A 16,477-nucleotide genomic window follows, 5' to 3' on the forward strand; every position below is an offset into this window, starting at 1 on the left:
ACTTTTGCTTTTTGTTTTCACCCCCAACAAGAGCATCACTTAAATAATTGCCCCCCGCCCCGTCCCCATCCCACCCCAGTAGAAACCCACGACAGCCAAGTTATTACTCCTCAGCGAAATGCAAATGAGAACAAATGAAGTTTCCGGGGATCCATCAACTGACTGACTGGTTAGTGAATGCTGAAGATGCTTTGTGAGCGACAGATGGGCAGAAGGGAGTGGAAGCAAGACTCAGGCCTGCTTCGTTTATTGTTGCCTCTTGGATTAATTCCGAGACACTACATGCAGGCAAGGTCGAAGAGGTTGGGGAGCGCGCGGCATGGAGGATCTGAGGCTCAGCATGCGGCCGATACCTGGATGTCGTATACCGGTTTGGAAGAGGGAATGGCGGCAAACTGGCGGTAGTCAAACCTCTTTGACGACAGGGACTAGAAGGATGGCAAGACAGGATGGGGGAGGAAGAGGAAGGATGGATACAGTGAAGAGGGATGGATGGTGGAGAGGAGGGAAATTTGTGTGTGTGTGGGGGGGGGGGGGTTCGAACCGGCGGCGGTGAAAGCGTGTGATGGAGTGGAAGGGAGGGAAACACGTGTGGATTCTCAGATGGCGGATTATTGCCAATGAATAAATAGCTTGAAGATTCTTGGTGAAATGAGATCACCTCCATCATAAAGCACTTTTTGGGGGGGGGGGGGGGTAATTGCATCTAGATTCGGCCGTGGTTGCTGACTTTAATGACTTACCAGTCTGCCGGGGGAGGTTAGTCCTCGAGGACTGATAAGCTCTGGGAAAAAACAAAAGTGAAAGACAAGATGCCGTCAAAAAAATACTAATAATCACTTTGGTACTAAAACAGTTTCCTACCTTCCATCGGGGTGGGCGAGGGCGTAGGCGCCGGCGAGGGCGTGGGCGCCGGGGAAGGCGACTCGGCCAGTTGGTCCAGGGTGCTTCGTTTCTTCCCGTCCCGGGACTTGGCGATGACCATCTGAGCTTTGAGCGCGTCCTGTTCCAGAGACTTCATCCTGCCACGGGGAAAAACACACATGAGACAAGCGGGCGAGGCTGGAAGGCGGGACGAAACCAGGCACACGCACGCACACACACACCTTTGGGTGGGTGTCAATCATTTCAAATCTGGGTGCTCCTTGTCCTGGTTTGCTGTGATAAAGGTGCTGTAAATTTTGGTATGTGCACATAATCTGCACACACAGGTACCTTAACTTCTGAGCGACCCAAATTATGAATTATGATACGGTTTAAAATGGCAGCAATAGCATCATCAATCAAAACATCGAAGCGAAACTTCGGCAGTTGTAATCGTTTCCACACTGACGAGAGAATATTTCCCCGATTGTACGGTTTTATATCCCATCCTATTTGAATGTGTTACTGAGGCATTAAAATGACCACAATATAGCAATGCTAATTTCCATTAGCCTGTGAATGGCGTTCCCCATTGTATGCTAGCATTAAGCTAGCGGATTTGCAGTGTGTTCAAAGTACTTTAAATGAACATTTATGATCTATAAATGTTCAGATTCGATATAAGAGCAATAATAAAAACTGCCAGTGTCAGTGGTCGCCATTCACCAAATATGGAGGACAAAAATAATACGTCACCACACTCAATACAGACCCGAATGCTTCGGTGGAATTTGATTTTAAAACAGTTGGAATGGAGCACATGGAGCATTAAAAAAAATCCATCGGCAGTAAAGGCTACTTAGCTGCGTTAAAGACAAGCTAAGAATGCCAAAATCTCGCCACATCTTTTTCTGAGCTGGGGCAAAAAGATGCAGCTTACAGTCCAAACTTTGCCGTCATCGCAAACACAAAAAGGAGGCATTCCAGGAAAAAGGATTTCCTACTCTGCCGGTAGGCTGACCCTTCACACACAAACTTGCTGCAGACAAGTGTGCATTAGTACAAATACAACAGCAATGCATGGAAGAAAAAAAGAAAAAAAGACGTGCAAGGAGCAAGACAACAGCAACAAAAGGAACCTTTCGGACCCAAAGCCCCTCCCACTCCACGATGCCGTGCTAGTGTCCCCCCCCCCGGTGGCTGCGGGGACCCGCGGAGCAGACCTGAGCTGGGAGGCGGCAGGGGAGGAAGCATCGAAGGCCGGGGCCGTGGCCCTCACTCGAGCCTGGTACAGCCTCTTAGCCAGGTCCTGCTCATACTGCCTAACATCGTCCTCCAAGCCGAAAGGCCTGCGCAACCCAGTATGACCGAGAGAGGAAGTGGGAGGAAGAAAAAGATCACCAGGACAGAGGAAGACACACAGAGAGAGAGAGGAAAGTGGGGGGAAAAAAGGAAAACTGCCGCAAATAGTGAAAAACCTTGCCTTGAGATATGTACATATGTGATGTGACAAGTGAGGTCACAGAACAAGTTGAGGTTGTATCTCAAGGCACAGCCACAGGAAAAAGAAAACAAAACAAATACAAACGGGGTGGGGTGGGGGGGGGGGGGGTCTCGAACGGTATCCCGAGGAGCATTTACCGTGCCGCTCTCCACATGGCTCTCTTCTCGGCCTCGAGGGCTCGCTTCTCGGCGGGGGAGAGGTCCTTGTCCAGCGCTACGGCCAACTCGGGACTCTGCATGCGGAGCCTCTCCTGGTGCCGGCGCTCGGCTTTGGCGGTGCGAATAGGAGCTGCGGAGTCGGCGCCGTACGCGGGGATCAAACTGGGGGCGGGTGGAGAGGGCAGGAAGCACATGAGATGAGCACTTTGGTGGCAAAATGGCACATTTGGAATGGAGTGTTTTTCGTACCCAGTCATGGAATTGGGCCGCTGTTCCAGTCTGAAGCTGTCGTCCAACGAATTCCTCGCCGGGTCTCCTTTACTGTCCACTGACGAAGGCCTAAAGGGGAGGATGACATTGACATGAGTAAGAGACAGAATCAAACATTCCCACAATGTCGTAAAAAAAAGATAACGTCGCCTTGAAAAGGAACGCGTCCCTACCGTGAACTCCCGCCGTAGCTGGGCGGCGTGGCGCACGGCTTCGCCGGCGTGGACACGGGCTCCACGTCGTACTCCACTCCGTCCAGCAGCACCTTGCCCGTCACCTTCATCTGTGCCACGTGCTTGGCCAGGTCCTCCTCCTCGTCCTCGTCCTCCTCGTCCAGCAGGTACTCCCGTGCTCGCTGCTCAAATTTACGCTCTGCGTCCAAACAAATAAACAAAACGCAGGTTAGAAACGGTATACAGACCATAGACCACCCCCGCAATAAATGAAATCCGCGATATAAAAATACAATATTTAAATTCTCCCTAGGGATGTTTTTTCTATAGCATTTAACAAACAAACTTTTAGAGCAATGCAAACTTTTTAACACATACAATCGCCTGGCAACGGATACGCCAAAATTATTGGTACAGTCTAACAGATGTACGTGATTACAGTAAACAATTTCCAAAGATAGTAACAAACTCAAGATCTCACAATATACATCAATAATCATTCTCTACGGCCGCTGCTTTCCGTAGGCCAAAAAAGCAGGATCGAAAAGAATTTCACAGTAAATACTCGTCAGCAAAAACTATGTTGAGCTTGAAATACTTCCTGTTTTCCTTCCTCTTCTTTCATATTTAGCCTCAAAGTTTGTTACTGCCATCTAGTGGTTGACAATAACAACAACAACAACAACCAACCTTCCTCCTCCCTCATCTTCTTGAGGTCGTCCTCGCCGACCAGCGAGACACGAGGCCTGGGCTTGTCGGGCGTCTGCTGCTTCACGTCGATCTCAAAGTACTTCTGCCGGTCCCGGAAGGAGCGCTGCTCGGGGCTGTCCTTGCCGCTGGGCGATGGACTCTGCAGGGTAGGCGAGCGTGATTTATTATCAGAGCTCAAAGTTTTCACATAGGACGACAAGTCCGAAACCTTGATATGGGCAGGATTTGAAAAGTGAAGCACACAAGGAAGCAAACGCGATAAGAACCCAGCACCGGTTGTCACAGGTGGGAGTAAGTCATGTAATACGTTGGGGCATTACTGTAGCATAATTTGTATCGTAGAGATTGAAGACAGAATTAAAAAAAGAGTGTCAATGCAGCCTGGAACCCGCCACCAAGCACACCAACGGGCTGTTGGCGTCGTCAGCGTCGGCGGCAGCTACCTGCGCGTCCAGGGACGGCCTGGAGAGGCGAGGCACGGCGGCCATATTGGTATACTCCCAACTGTCAGGCGAGAGGGCGGATCGGGCCGCAGCTCTGCCGACCCCCTCGTGACCGCCCGTGCCGTCGTCAAACACTTCGTCGTTCGACTCGGGCTGAAAGGGCCACACGGGTTGTCACCAGGCGGTTGGATGGAGTCAAAGGCATAAGTAGTGCTTTGCCGCCACCTTGTGGCATCTATAGGCAACTGCAACCCCCCGTTTTTTTTAGGGGGATTAATTAATCACTTGCGGGAAAAATGTGCTCTATAAAATGCAGAATGTTTTCTTTAAATAGACAAGAAATAGCATTGAGGTATTCCCGTGATCTGATTGGCTGTAAGTGGCGAGGAATCTTTTCCCTGCAAAAGTGTCTGTAGACACACTTGATTAGGAGAAGGATTTGACATGCTAATATCATGAAGCGACTCACCTCTGGAGAAGGCTGCTTGGGATGGAAATTGTTCCTCACACCATGCAATTCCTAGTGGACAGAGGAAGAAATGATTAAACAAAAAGAGGATGGAGAACAAAGACTGATATGGAGCAGGACACTACAAAAAAAAAATGGAATATGTATCAATTCAAATGGGTAATTAGTGAACATGCAACACAAGTCGACATAATGGATGAGATGATCCGACACCACCACGACGACACCAGCACGACGACACCAGCACGACGACACCGCAAGTACGAAAAAACTGATGATCGCATTCCACACGTCACAGCACGTCACAGGCGCCTTCGGGTGGGGGGGCGCGGCATGCGTTGTCATGGCGACGCGGCACCGACACCCGGGATTCGGCCTACCTGCTCCAAGTCCAGCGCCGCCAGCGAGCGAGGCACGGCGGCAAACGCCTTGTACGCCTGCTTGGCGTTCATGGGCAACTCGTCGTGCGAGGTGGGGGAGGGGGCGCGAGGCTGCAGGGAGGTTTGGGGGGGGTATGGTGAAGGAGCCGAGGGGAAAAAGAGGAAGAGGAGGCGGGGATGACAGACAAACGAGAGGGTAGACGATGAAAAAACTATCCAAGTCGACTGTGTGAGTGGACGGGTGAAGAATATGGCGGCTGGTTGTGCGTGTGAAGGACGGAGGGGCGGTGGGGTGGGGTGGGGGGGCGTGGGGGGTACACCAGAGAAAAGACAAGACAGTAGGGCTTGCAAAGCTCAAAACAGGAAGACTTTGGACATACATAAGAAATCAGAAGAATTAAGGCATATACGGAATCAAGTCTTCCCCTTTTCTTTGGTTTGTGTCAAAAGTATAAATATATATTTTTTTGCATCTTTACAAGACCTGCGCCTCCATTCAAAGAGAGGTGTAGGAATGGAAAGTCATTTGAGCGTTTCTAGGATATCCCTCATATCCATCTTAGGCTCCATGCATTCATATTCCCGATTATTGTGGGGAATTGCCAAAAGGTGAGTTTTAACGATTTAATGCTATTTCCACAAAGGGCCAGCGCCCATATTAGTCGGCCACACGTCAACTTGTACTAGCGTGTTATTGTGGCTTATAAATTAGCTACAGTTATAAGTATATATAAGTTTCAGATAAATACATTTTTATAGAACATTTTACAATGTACATGTACATGTTTACTGATGAATATTTTCTAAATTTGAGTAAAATAAATACAAATTATAGATTCATATCGTGATTAATCGGTATTGAATCAAATCGTGACCTATGAATCGTAATATGGATCGAATTTTCACTATCACTATCTTCCATGAATAACGGGAGTTTACTTTTTTATTATTATTCAAGTAAATATAAGTACTTGAATAATAATCCAAATAAAATGTACTATAGTATATATAAATTGAAATAAAATGTAAATGTGAATTATTAATGAAATAATAATAATAATAATAAATACATTTAAAAAAAGTAGATTTTTCACATACCACAATTGGAAAAAACAATATTCGTATATTAAATTTGCTCTACTAGTGTGCTTAACTATCTCACTAGTGGCGACGAAGAGCGAACTAGTACATGGACCTCGCACGCTGGATATCAAGGATATGGAATCACTACTCAAACAGCTTTTCATGCGCAGGCCCCCACGAGAGTGCAGCCCTACGTGGAGGTGAGGGGTCTTACAGAGGTCGGAGAGTTGAAGGGAGAGGGGCCATGCTGGAAGGGGCTGGGGCTGAGGCCGTCCGGGGTGGCCGGGGAGGTGCTCGGCCGCACGCGCCCGACAGGCAGGATGGCGCCCGGCCGTGTCTGCGGACAGAAAAGGGGCAACGGGGTAAGATATCAGGCAAGAATTGGCATCGCTTTCTACGGAAAATTGACACTCACAGAGGATGAAGTGTGGTCCTTGGTGTTGGGGGTGGAGGTGAAATGAATGCTTGCCTATGGAAGGAAACGAGGAGTTGTGAGTGTGGGTGGGGGTGGGATGCCCTGACAGACGTCAAGTACATAAACAAAGTAAAAAGTCAAAGTCAAAGGCAAAGTCAAACTGATGGACAAACGCAAAGCTGCAAAAAAAAAAAATGAAAAAAAAATGATGTGACTGCAAATGAAGTTGCGAGATGCTCGACGCTCACCGGCTGGATGGTCGGAGAGTAGGAGGCGTCTCTGATTGGACTCTCGGTCCTGCTGTAATCAGACGAAGGAGCCTGGGGGACAAAGAGACACTTGAGCGCGTGAAATAAACGATTTTTTTGGATCTAGGGCTGCAGCTGTGGATTATTCCGTCGATTCAAGTTTGTAGATTAAAACGGATGTTGCCTTTATCCTCATTTTGTACTGTAGTATTTGTGACTTTTTGAGTATATATGACTTTAAAAGGCTGAGCCTGGTCTGGTGAGTGACGTGGGCGTCAAGTGAATGAGTGTAGGGTTGGCATTACAATATATTGCAACTAGTACGCTATATGAGCCAACATCTATACGTTACTTTCTATGTTTGTCACCATTATGCTTATTTATAATCGTAGTCCGTGTGGAAAAATGATCCTTGCTTTTTTTGTAATTTCATTATTTGAATAATGACGCGTAACTTGCACATGGCGATTGAGAGATAAACAAAAACTTAAATCGTGATTTTGGTACTTGAACCTGCAGTCTAAATCCAATGCTAGCTAAATAAAAGGAAGCTGAGACTCCTCCTACAACAATTCCAGTCGCCACATTCTAACAGTGAGAAGGAATTTGCACACCAATGAGATGTATCCATTTCTTTCGCGGTCTCGGACAGGACACGATAACACAAGTAGACACAAAGCGATTCATCGGTTAGTCTCATCCACCGAAATTCAAGCCGGCAAAGGACATGCAACTTTTGTCGCGGGCGTCTCGTGTGCCTCAAACAATCCTTCACGGCAACTTACGCTGACCACCGCAGCTGTCGCCACGCCACATTCCAGCCTATCTTGACCGAGTCCGTTGCAAATGCAAAGCATGCTGCCCCGCCCCGTGCCAGGCACATTTTGTGCATCTTTCAGTGGGGAAACAAAAGTGAACTTCCATGGAGGTCTTGTGCTCAAAAAGTGGATACAGTGAAGCCCCCGCTCCTTTGCGGTTCATTGTTCCGCACCCCCCCCCCCCCCCCCGGCTATGTCACAGGTTTTTAAGTGATCGTTGTTTAGCTTTACTGGAAGAGATAGCATAATTAAAGGCAAGAAGAAGAGGCAGAGAAGGTCTCCAACAAATCTTGTGAGTATTGTTGCATGCTCTGTTTGAATGCATTTGTTTCGGGGTTGGGGGTTCTGGAACGTCTCCCCGCCAATAAACAGAGGTTCACTGTATTGTCACACAACATGCCGGCTCCACAGCACACTGGGGCAAAAGCCGTCTTGCCTTGCTGAACAACCAAGGCTGAAGTTGGCCCTGCTTCCCGTAGCCCACCGGTGGTCCCGAAAGGATCCGCTGGCCGGGCGGCAGACCCTTGCCTTTGCGGTTGGCCACTAAAAAGGGGTTCTCTGTGAAGCAGATGGGCTGAGAGTCCACCAGAGACTCCTCACAATCCTCCGACAAATTCAGAGTCGCCGTCGAGCCGATGCTGTCGTCTTTGGAGGAGAATAAAGTGGAGGACGACGCTCGGTCCACGTGGGGGTTCGTGGGGTGGCTTAAGCCGAAGCCCAGAGGCTCTAACGGGGCGCCGTACTGGGCTTGCAGGGGGGCCTCCATGGGGGTGGTTGGACTTAGAGGAGGAGAGAACTGAACGGGGAGAAAGGAAAGCCAGATGGAGGACACGTACAGTGAAAGGAATGGAAAGGCAGGAAATAGGAAGACTTCAAACAAAACAAACGGAGAAAAGGAGCTTTGGAGGAGAAATTAGAAGTCACTGTCTGATTTATTTTTATTTTTATTGACCTCATTTGAAATTCAGTGGCCTTGAAAATGATATCAATTTACCACATTTCAATCACGTGCACCCAAAGGACACAAATGAAGTACATTCAAATGACTAAATTGTTTTAAAAGTCCATTCTTTACCTCCCCCAAGACAAACATAACACACGCGCGTTAAACTCTTGACTGTCGGCGGCGATTGACTCATTAAAAGTTGACTTCATGATGTCGTCATTCAAGACGCGCGCAACAAAACCGACTGACCTCTTAGTCAAGTGCCTTAAATAACCAATTTATCAGAGCAACGAGACAGTTCGGCACCTTCCAAGATGTGATTGACTCCGAGCAGGAGCCACAATGTATATTTAGCACGACGGTAAAACCCCGTTTACCACTGGGGAATACGTTCCAGACCCACCTGCTATAGGTGAAAATCTGTGCTATGGAGAGATCATATAAAACATATTTTAATTTGTTTTACCTTGCCGAAACACGTTGAAATGTATATTATAAAAATATTTTGGGGAAAAAAAATCGCAAATAAAATGTATAGAAACTACTGTACATATTGTAGTGTTTGTATACATGCATGTGGCCTTTAAGAGGCGGGGCCTGGTGGGGTGTGATTACATGTTATTGTTTTCCAACAAACGGCTAAATAACGCATCGTAATTTTTTTCATCATGGTAGTTGTGTATTTCTACTTCTTACCAAGGTTATTTTAGTGAATGAAAATGAACAAAAAAATATTCAATTAAATAAATAAACAAATGATAATAATAATAATAAATTACAAAATAAAATGAAAATATATATATATTTTTTTTAAAGCTAACCAATGCTACATTTTTAAGAAATTGTTTAAAAAACGGATTAAAACTAAAGTAAAGTAAAAGTAAAGCGAACATTTTCTTCTTTCTCAATTTCATACATGAACTTTCACGGTTGATTTTACACGTATCTATTTCGATATTTCGATTCAGTTTTTTCGGAATTGTAGTTCACTTTATTACACAATTCTTATTGTCACTTTTTTTTTTTTGCACCGACAAATACTCCATACACAGCATAAAATCTAAAACTAATAATTAACAAACCTGCTCTAAAAACTAATTCATCCTAACTAAATTTGAAAATCAAATCAAAACGAAATAAAATGTTGCTTTTTAATAAAATCAACATTAAAGCTTTTCAAATCAATAACGAATTGGAACCGCAACCTTGTGAATCGTGAGGTTCTTAATACCCAACCCTCAGCATGACAACATCAAAAAAAAAAAATCTTAAATGAACTACTATGATTTCTTGAAAATAAAAACAAAGTGAATGGATTTAAATGAAATGACACAAACCCGCCGGACCGACATCTTCATACCTACTGTCGAATGTTGGGCCGGAGCGTCCTGCACGTCCAAGTCAAAGTAAATCCTCTTGGAAGTCAAAGCGAAAACCCCTTGCGGGACAACACCCTTCCCCAACAGTCTGGCCCTCCACTCCGCCCTCCCAAAGTGGCCTGCGTCCACTTCAGCGCCAGATGCAGGTTTAAAATATCACAAGAGGGGGCAGCTGTCCCCCCCTTCCCCCAATCTTGCCACCTCTCTTTGTCACACGCATGTACAGCGAAGCCTCGTGTGCCGGCTTTTAAAACAGCACTCCATCTGCTTTGTTTTAGTCATCTCCTTCGTCCTCCAAAAGGGGGGGGGGTGTCCTTGGGACAAGGCATGTTAGGTCCAAGGTCAGTCGGGGGGTGGGGGCGGGGGTTACGTACAGAGCAAATGGTGGGTTCAAGAGGATAGGGCGTAAACGCGAGGGCTTCCTTGAGGAGGTTAAGGCTATTTGTATGCGGGTCTGTGACTTACCCTATTGATCTTCTGGAGGCTGGTGGTGGGCAACGCTGCCAGGGTTTTGTAGTCCAGTTTTAAAGGTCCAGTGCCGATGTTCTACGGAGTACAACACATCACAAAAATTATTTAAAAAAAATAAAATAAATTTAAGTACCGGTATAATGTAAAACTTTTTTTTCATTTTGGAATCTTGAACAATTTGAATTGTTTGTGAAACGGTCAATTTCTCCATTAATCAGAATGATCTTGTTTCTTGTGGGAAATTACTGAAAAGTGGTCATTTTCAAAACATAAAATGTCAGGAATTGGTGGCTTTAAATTTTTTTTACTTGGGAATGTTTTCAGCAAAATTCTAGACTTCATCAAAAAGTAGGAATTTTTGGAATGCTGACCATTTTTGGAAATTTCTTTATGGAAAATAGTAGGATTTTAGGAATCTAATGAATTTGAGGCAACTAAGTTAAACATCCGTTTATTCCTCATAAGGCTCGCGGGGATGCTGGAGCCTATCCCAGCTGGCTTCATTCAGGCAGTAGGCGGGGTTTCCGTACTGCTTGTCCAGCCAATCTAAGTTAAACATTCTGCATTCATTTGGGAACTAGTTTTATTTCTTGTGGGAAATGAGGAATTTGGTGAGGAAAATGGAAGTGTGAAAATAGTTTGTGGGATGAACTGGATCTTTTGACGATGGATCTTAGTCGTGCAAAATGTGGTTCAGCGTTTACACAATCTTGTCATTTCCAGGGTCTCTTTTCTGAGCTTAACTCCAAGTACCACCCAGGAGTGTCTCACCTCGGTCTCCTCTTCAAGCAGGCGAGTTGCCTCCTCTCGCTCCAAGCGCATACGCTCCTTCAACCCAGAAAGGAGGGGGGGAGGACAGTGCGGAAGGAGGAAGTACACACACACACACACACACGCAACATTTGATGGGAGGTGAAATGACAGCGAAAGCAAGAAATAAGCGACGGCACAGATGGAACGATGGGAGGATTTCACGCACGACCAAAAAGGACAGAGCGGGAGAGAAAAACAGAGAAAATAAAAGTATAGAATCATTCATTCACTTTGGGAGCAGAAACGCATGCGAGGTGGGATATTGCTGACAAACAGCTCGACAGTAGCTCTCGAAATTATTTTGTTTCTTAATTCTGTTGTCTGTTTCTCAATTTGAGAATTTTCTCAGTACTTCAAAAACAGGCAGTTACTTAAGAAGAAGGCTAAAACATTGAGCTCGTCGTCGCTGTGATCAACTCACCACTTTCTCCATCTCTTCCTTCTCCCACTGCGACGTCTCCCTCACCATCTCAGACTCCTGGAGAAGAGCGACAGTCGGCCTCCTTTTTAAGTGCGCGCAAACTCCATTCAATTCTACACGCCTTCACTCCGTGCCGGGACTGAATAAACGGCCGCGCACTGGTGCTTTCGAGTGCTGTGATGCATGAGCGCCGTGCAGTAAAACTGGCGTTAAGGCTGAATTGCTGCCGTGGCCGGCACACAAAAAAACGCTGAACAAAAACATTTGATTCACGGCCTCCACTTGGCCGCGCCAAAGCCATTCCCGGTATGTTGATGACTGGCAAAAAATACTGTAAAAGTCGCCTCTTGCAATGCATGCTAATGACTTCCTGGTTTCCCGACACAACTTGTGACTTGTGATTAGGGCCTGGCGCATATTTTAAAACATGTCACGGAAGGGTGTCCACTTTTTTCTTGTCATTTCAAGTTCTAGGATTTGGCAATCAAAATTCCGTCAAATCCAATTGCTCGGCTAGTGCCAAAAAGCTGCTAAATATAATCCAATCACAAAATTGGTCACACTGATTGCTTTTGTAAACTCATTCCCGTCTGTTCATAGCCATGTTGTCAAGCCACAAAACAATAAACCCCGTGAAAAAAAATAAAAATATATCCAATTAATGACTTCATGGTGATCGTACCTTTTGCATGATGTCCATCTCTTCGGGGCTCAGGTCTCTGTCTATAGAAGAGATACTCTCCATACTGTTCTTACGGACGATGCCTGACGCAAAAGGGTTGGCGATGATGCCGGGAGACGCCTGGGGAAACATATTTGGTTGAGCTCGTGCGTTCTGATCAGTCACAGAGCAAACGTAGACGCTTTTATACGAACGTAAGGCTCCTCGTTGGGACTCGCCTCCGCCGTGGGCACCTTGCGAGGGTCGAAGCCGTCGCACATCAACATGACCAGGGAGTCGCCCACCGCCCGCAGCACTCGCACGGCCTCCGTGTGCGTCATGCCCAGCAGGCTGTGGTTGTTCACCTCCAGGATGCGCATGCCCACCTGGAGGCGGCTGTCCCGGGCGGCCGCGCCGCTTGAGCTCACCTTTTTTTAAAGGAGACATATTATGACATATGTATAATATGGTTCACTTAAAATTTTTATCAAACTCAGAATGCAAATAAAAAAGTTCCAAATCAAGATTTCAAATTAAAATTTGGGGATGTAAATTTTAAATTCTAAAATATATATATATATATATAAAAAAGTAAAATTTTAAATTCACATTTAAGACACCCAAATGTCAAATTCAGCATTGTAATTTGAAAGTTAAAACAAACAACAACAAAAATCTAATTAAAAATTCAAAAAAAGAATGCAAATTTTGAATTCAAAATTCTAAAAATTCTAATTTCAAAATTCCCTTTTCCAGTTTCAACTCATATGTAAGATTCAAATTTGTAATCAAAAAGTCAAATTCAAAATAGAAGTTTACAATTTAAATTTGACATCCAAATGTCAAATCAACATTAAAATTTGAAAACCAGATTTAAAACTCGCTAAATATAGAAGATCAATTCAGAATACAAAGTCAAATAATCCAATTCAAAATTCTACTTAAAATTTCAAGTAAAGCAAAAAAAATTAAATACAAATCAATATTAAAAAATTCTACTTTTAACCTAAATATTTTAATTTCTAATTTTCAATTAAATGTAAAATGAAAATGAAATTATATAGGTACTACATAAAATTGAATTCAAGATTCAAAACAAAATTCTGATTCAAATTTGAATCCCAAATTGTTAGCCCAGAAGAGTCGTAAGCATGAAGGGGCGGAGCTAGATGGATTTGTGAAAGGCGAGCGGCTACTGCTAGCCCAGCAAGTCAAAGTATGGCTGTAGTTAAAATGTTATTGATCATCTCAATATGGATCAACAGCTACCTTGGATATGAAGATGCCCTCATCAGTCGAGTCCAAAGGATTTCCCGCGTGACCTTTAGCTCCTCCGCGTATGCTGATCCCCAGTTTCTCCCCCGGCTGCTTATGGATCACAATTTCCTGGAAATGCCACATAAAAGCCTTACAATCAGCATCTCCAACAACACTCCACTTGTTCGAGTTTACGGCGAGACTGACCTGCATCCCTGGCGGCGAGGGATCTCTGCGCACCAGCATCTGGATCTCCTGCTTGTTGGCCAGCAGAGCCCGCACGGCCTCCTGGTGTGTCGCGTGGCGTAGGTCGATGGCGTTCACCTCCAGGATGCGGTCGCCCACGCGCAACCCGCTTTCACACGCCAAACCGTTAGCGATCACCTACAGACAATTTGGAGTTTTCAACGTTCCATGTTTTTGGAAAGTGCGACGAAAATGTTTTTTTTTACCTTTGAGATGAACACGCCGGGTTCGTTGATGCCGAAGGGGTGGCTGGCGTGGTCGCTGCCCCCAACGATGCTCAGGCCGAGGGGACCGCCTGACTTGACCAGCGTCACTTCCTGTCAAGGCAGATCATTTTAATCATGATGAAAATATTTTTTAAAAAGTACACGTCTACTGGGACTTAATGGTTTCTATTTGCTGCTTTTTAGACGTTTCTAGTTATTAGGCTGCAATCTTTATGTCAATGTTTACTTTAGTGTTTCCCAACCTTCATAAAGGAAAAGCACATTTCGTCACTGTCGTGCGGAATCCTAAGATTTTGAGATGGTATTTTATACACTGTTGCTCAGATCCACTGTTGAGTCGCCCACCAAAAAATGCTAATTTATTACATTGTCATTGATTAAAGCTATTCAATCTTGAGGGGAATTAATGCTGCACTGCTTCTGCGGAGTGAGTGAAAACACTTCAACAAGACTTCTCAGACTGTTCAACTGTCCAAGAGAGTCAATAGATTTGTTCTCAAGCTATTTTCAAAACTTTAAATGTGTTAATTATGCGTAGAAATAACAGATGACATGGGGACAAACCAATACTATCAATTTACTTTAAGATAAAATATTAACCCGACCATATTTGGACATATAGGGTTTCCGCCTGACAGCGATATTTTACATGTATAAAAAAAATCTCACATTACACCACGATACAAAAATATTGCAAAAAGTACACATTAATTACATTTACCTTCTGTAGATCTAGTCAAAGGGCATTTGCCTGTCACTTTACATAAATAATTTTCAAACCGACGAGGTGAAAGCGGATAATGTGGTTGGGAATCACTTGTTTACTCTACAATCCATGACACAATTCGTTTTTCATACCATGCACCATCCTCTTTCGAACTGGAGCAGCAAGTATCATGTAGAAGCCAAATGGGGAAAAACCTATTAACGAGCTCATTTCAACTAACCCGTGACCTACATTCCACCTGGCCCCGCCCCTTACCTCAATGGGATACTCATCCTCCATCCGGCCCAGGTTCCCCTGCAGGCCGTCTTCGTCCTGGTCCGGGGAGTCGGAGGGCTCCGGGGGCGGCGGGGAGTGGGCCCGCTGCCGGGACAGGCCCGGAGAGCACGGGGCGTTGGGGTCTCGCTCCACCAGGAGGGCGATAGTGGGGGAGGTGCCGGTAAGGAGCGCTACTGCCTGGTCATGTCTGGCCTCTGTCATGTCTACACCATTGATCTGGATTTACAGTGACAAACAGCTGCAGTTTTGTGTTTGTTTGTTTTGTTTTTTTAAATAGGAAAACGGTGTCTGTGATGTTATAAAAACAGAGCAGTAACACAATTAAATAGGTAAATAATTAAACAGCAGGTCATGATTTTATTTTAATGCTGGAATTCAATTCATTGTGTTGCTCCTTCTGGTGTGCGGTGACGTTTTCCATTATGTTAGTTTTTAGCTAGCACGGCCTTCTCAAGGCAACATTGTTTGCAATACACGAGATGTAATTCAATTAAATCAGGCACGGCGTCTATTCTCGCAGACTGCATTATTTGAGGAAATATAGCATGTAAATTAACCGGTCATTTATTGACATTTTGTGTGATTTTGGTGCAAAGCCAGCTCTCAGAAATAAGGCTGAGAAGAAAAGTAGGTAGCCAGCGATCAAGCAGGAGCCGGACTTAAATAAAAATGTCTTTCTTTGCCGCTTGCCTTTATTTATTTAAAAACACAAGTGGGAGTGCGCTGACTCCAAAAGATTTGCTTTAAAGCCAACAAAGGCAAGTAGCGCAGTTTGTTAAAATAAATGCGTTAAAATAGAGGCTGATAAGCTTTCAGCAGACAAGCAGAGGTCAGCGCTGGCCCGACAGTATCGCCGCTTACCGTCGGCTGAAGCACAGACACCACGCCCACCACCACCGACACGCAAGGTAGGGAGGGAACGAAACCGTGAGCATGCAGCAAAAGGGTGGGAAAAGGGAGGAAGGAAAGTAGAAACTGCAGGAGGAAGGGAGATTTGTCACCACAGAGCAGAATGAAAGGTCACGTTCACCAGCAAAACTGCTCTGAATAAAACATTGGATTCGCCGACGACTGTCAAGTGGGAGGAGTTACGATGTGTGCAATTTGTCTGTGTATTTCAGGTTTATGAAATAGATTAAATCACACAGGTATAAACAAAACTTCCATAATCCCCTCCAAATGTTTGGAATGTTTAAAATGAACGCTGTAAAAAATGCAAAAGTTACGTGGGTCAAAACAAAACGCCAGAGCCCAATAATTTGGGCAGGTAAAAGTCACAGCACAGTAAAAACAAAACAAAACTCACAGATTAAAAATAAATTGAAAAGTTATGAAGGTTTAGGCAAGATCGAATATAAAACTACCGTAAAACCTCTAAAAGTTGAGCAGCTTAAAATAAGACTTTTGTAAAAACTTTAAAAATGTGCGGGTTAAAAAATAAAACTAGTATTAAAATAAAATAAAACTGGTGTGAGTACCCCAAAGGTTGGGCAGTTAAAATAAAATTACCACTTAAA

The 16,477-nt window shown here is 44.8% G+C and overlaps 1 protein-coding gene across 15 annotated transcripts in view; it reads right to left on the reverse strand.

Moving 5' to 3' along the window:
• Positions 1–16,477, reverse strand: part of scrib (scribble planar cell polarity protein) — a 48,133-nt gene that overhangs the window by 4,049 nt on the left and 27,607 nt on the right. For 3 of the 15 annotated variants that reach the window (XM_086065743.1, XM_086065737.1, XM_086065746.1), the window contains 23 exons: positions 14,940–15,176; positions 14,816–14,836; positions 13,937–14,047; positions 13,692–13,868; positions 13,497–13,613; positions 12,443–12,655; positions 12,249–12,368; positions 11,567–11,623; positions 11,104–11,160; positions 10,327–10,407; positions 6,719–6,790; positions 6,471–6,524; positions 6,270–6,392; positions 4,973–5,083; positions 4,593–4,643; positions 4,124–4,276; positions 3,660–3,819; positions 2,970–3,168; positions 2,776–2,865; positions 2,506–2,688; positions 865–1,022; positions 744–784; positions 354–428 (listed from right to left, as the gene is read on the reverse strand). In XM_086065743.1, coding sequence (XP_085921869.1) covers positions 354–428; positions 744–784; positions 865–1,022; positions 2,506–2,688; positions 2,776–2,865; positions 2,970–3,168; positions 3,660–3,819; positions 4,124–4,276; positions 4,593–4,643; positions 4,973–5,083; positions 6,270–6,392; positions 6,471–6,524; positions 6,719–6,790; positions 10,327–10,407; positions 11,104–11,160; positions 11,567–11,623; positions 12,249–12,368; positions 12,443–12,655; positions 13,497–13,613; positions 13,692–13,868; positions 13,937–14,047; positions 14,816–14,836; positions 14,940–15,176 — 2,661 coding nt within the window. Of the gene's footprint in view, positions 1–353; positions 429–743; positions 785–864; positions 1,023–2,087; positions 2,214–2,505; positions 2,689–2,775; positions 2,866–2,969; positions 3,169–3,659; positions 3,820–4,123; positions 4,277–4,592; positions 4,644–4,972; positions 5,084–6,269; positions 6,393–6,470; positions 6,525–6,718; positions 6,791–7,972; positions 8,333–10,326; positions 10,408–11,103; positions 11,161–11,566; positions 11,624–12,248; positions 12,369–12,442; positions 12,656–13,496; positions 13,614–13,691; positions 13,869–13,936; positions 14,048–14,815; positions 14,837–14,939; positions 15,177–16,477 lie in introns of all 15 variants that reach the window. The other 12 variants (XM_086065744.1, XM_086065748.1, XM_086065751.1 and 9 more) reach the window with 11 other exon arrangements.

Source organism: Leptonotus elevatus, chromosome 21 (genome assembly GCF_054856555.1).
Source record: "Leptonotus elevatus isolate MCC_2025b chromosome 21, RoL_Lele_1.0, whole genome shotgun sequence".
Taxonomy (NCBI): Eukaryota; Metazoa; Chordata; class Actinopteri; order Syngnathiformes; family Syngnathidae; genus Leptonotus; species Leptonotus elevatus.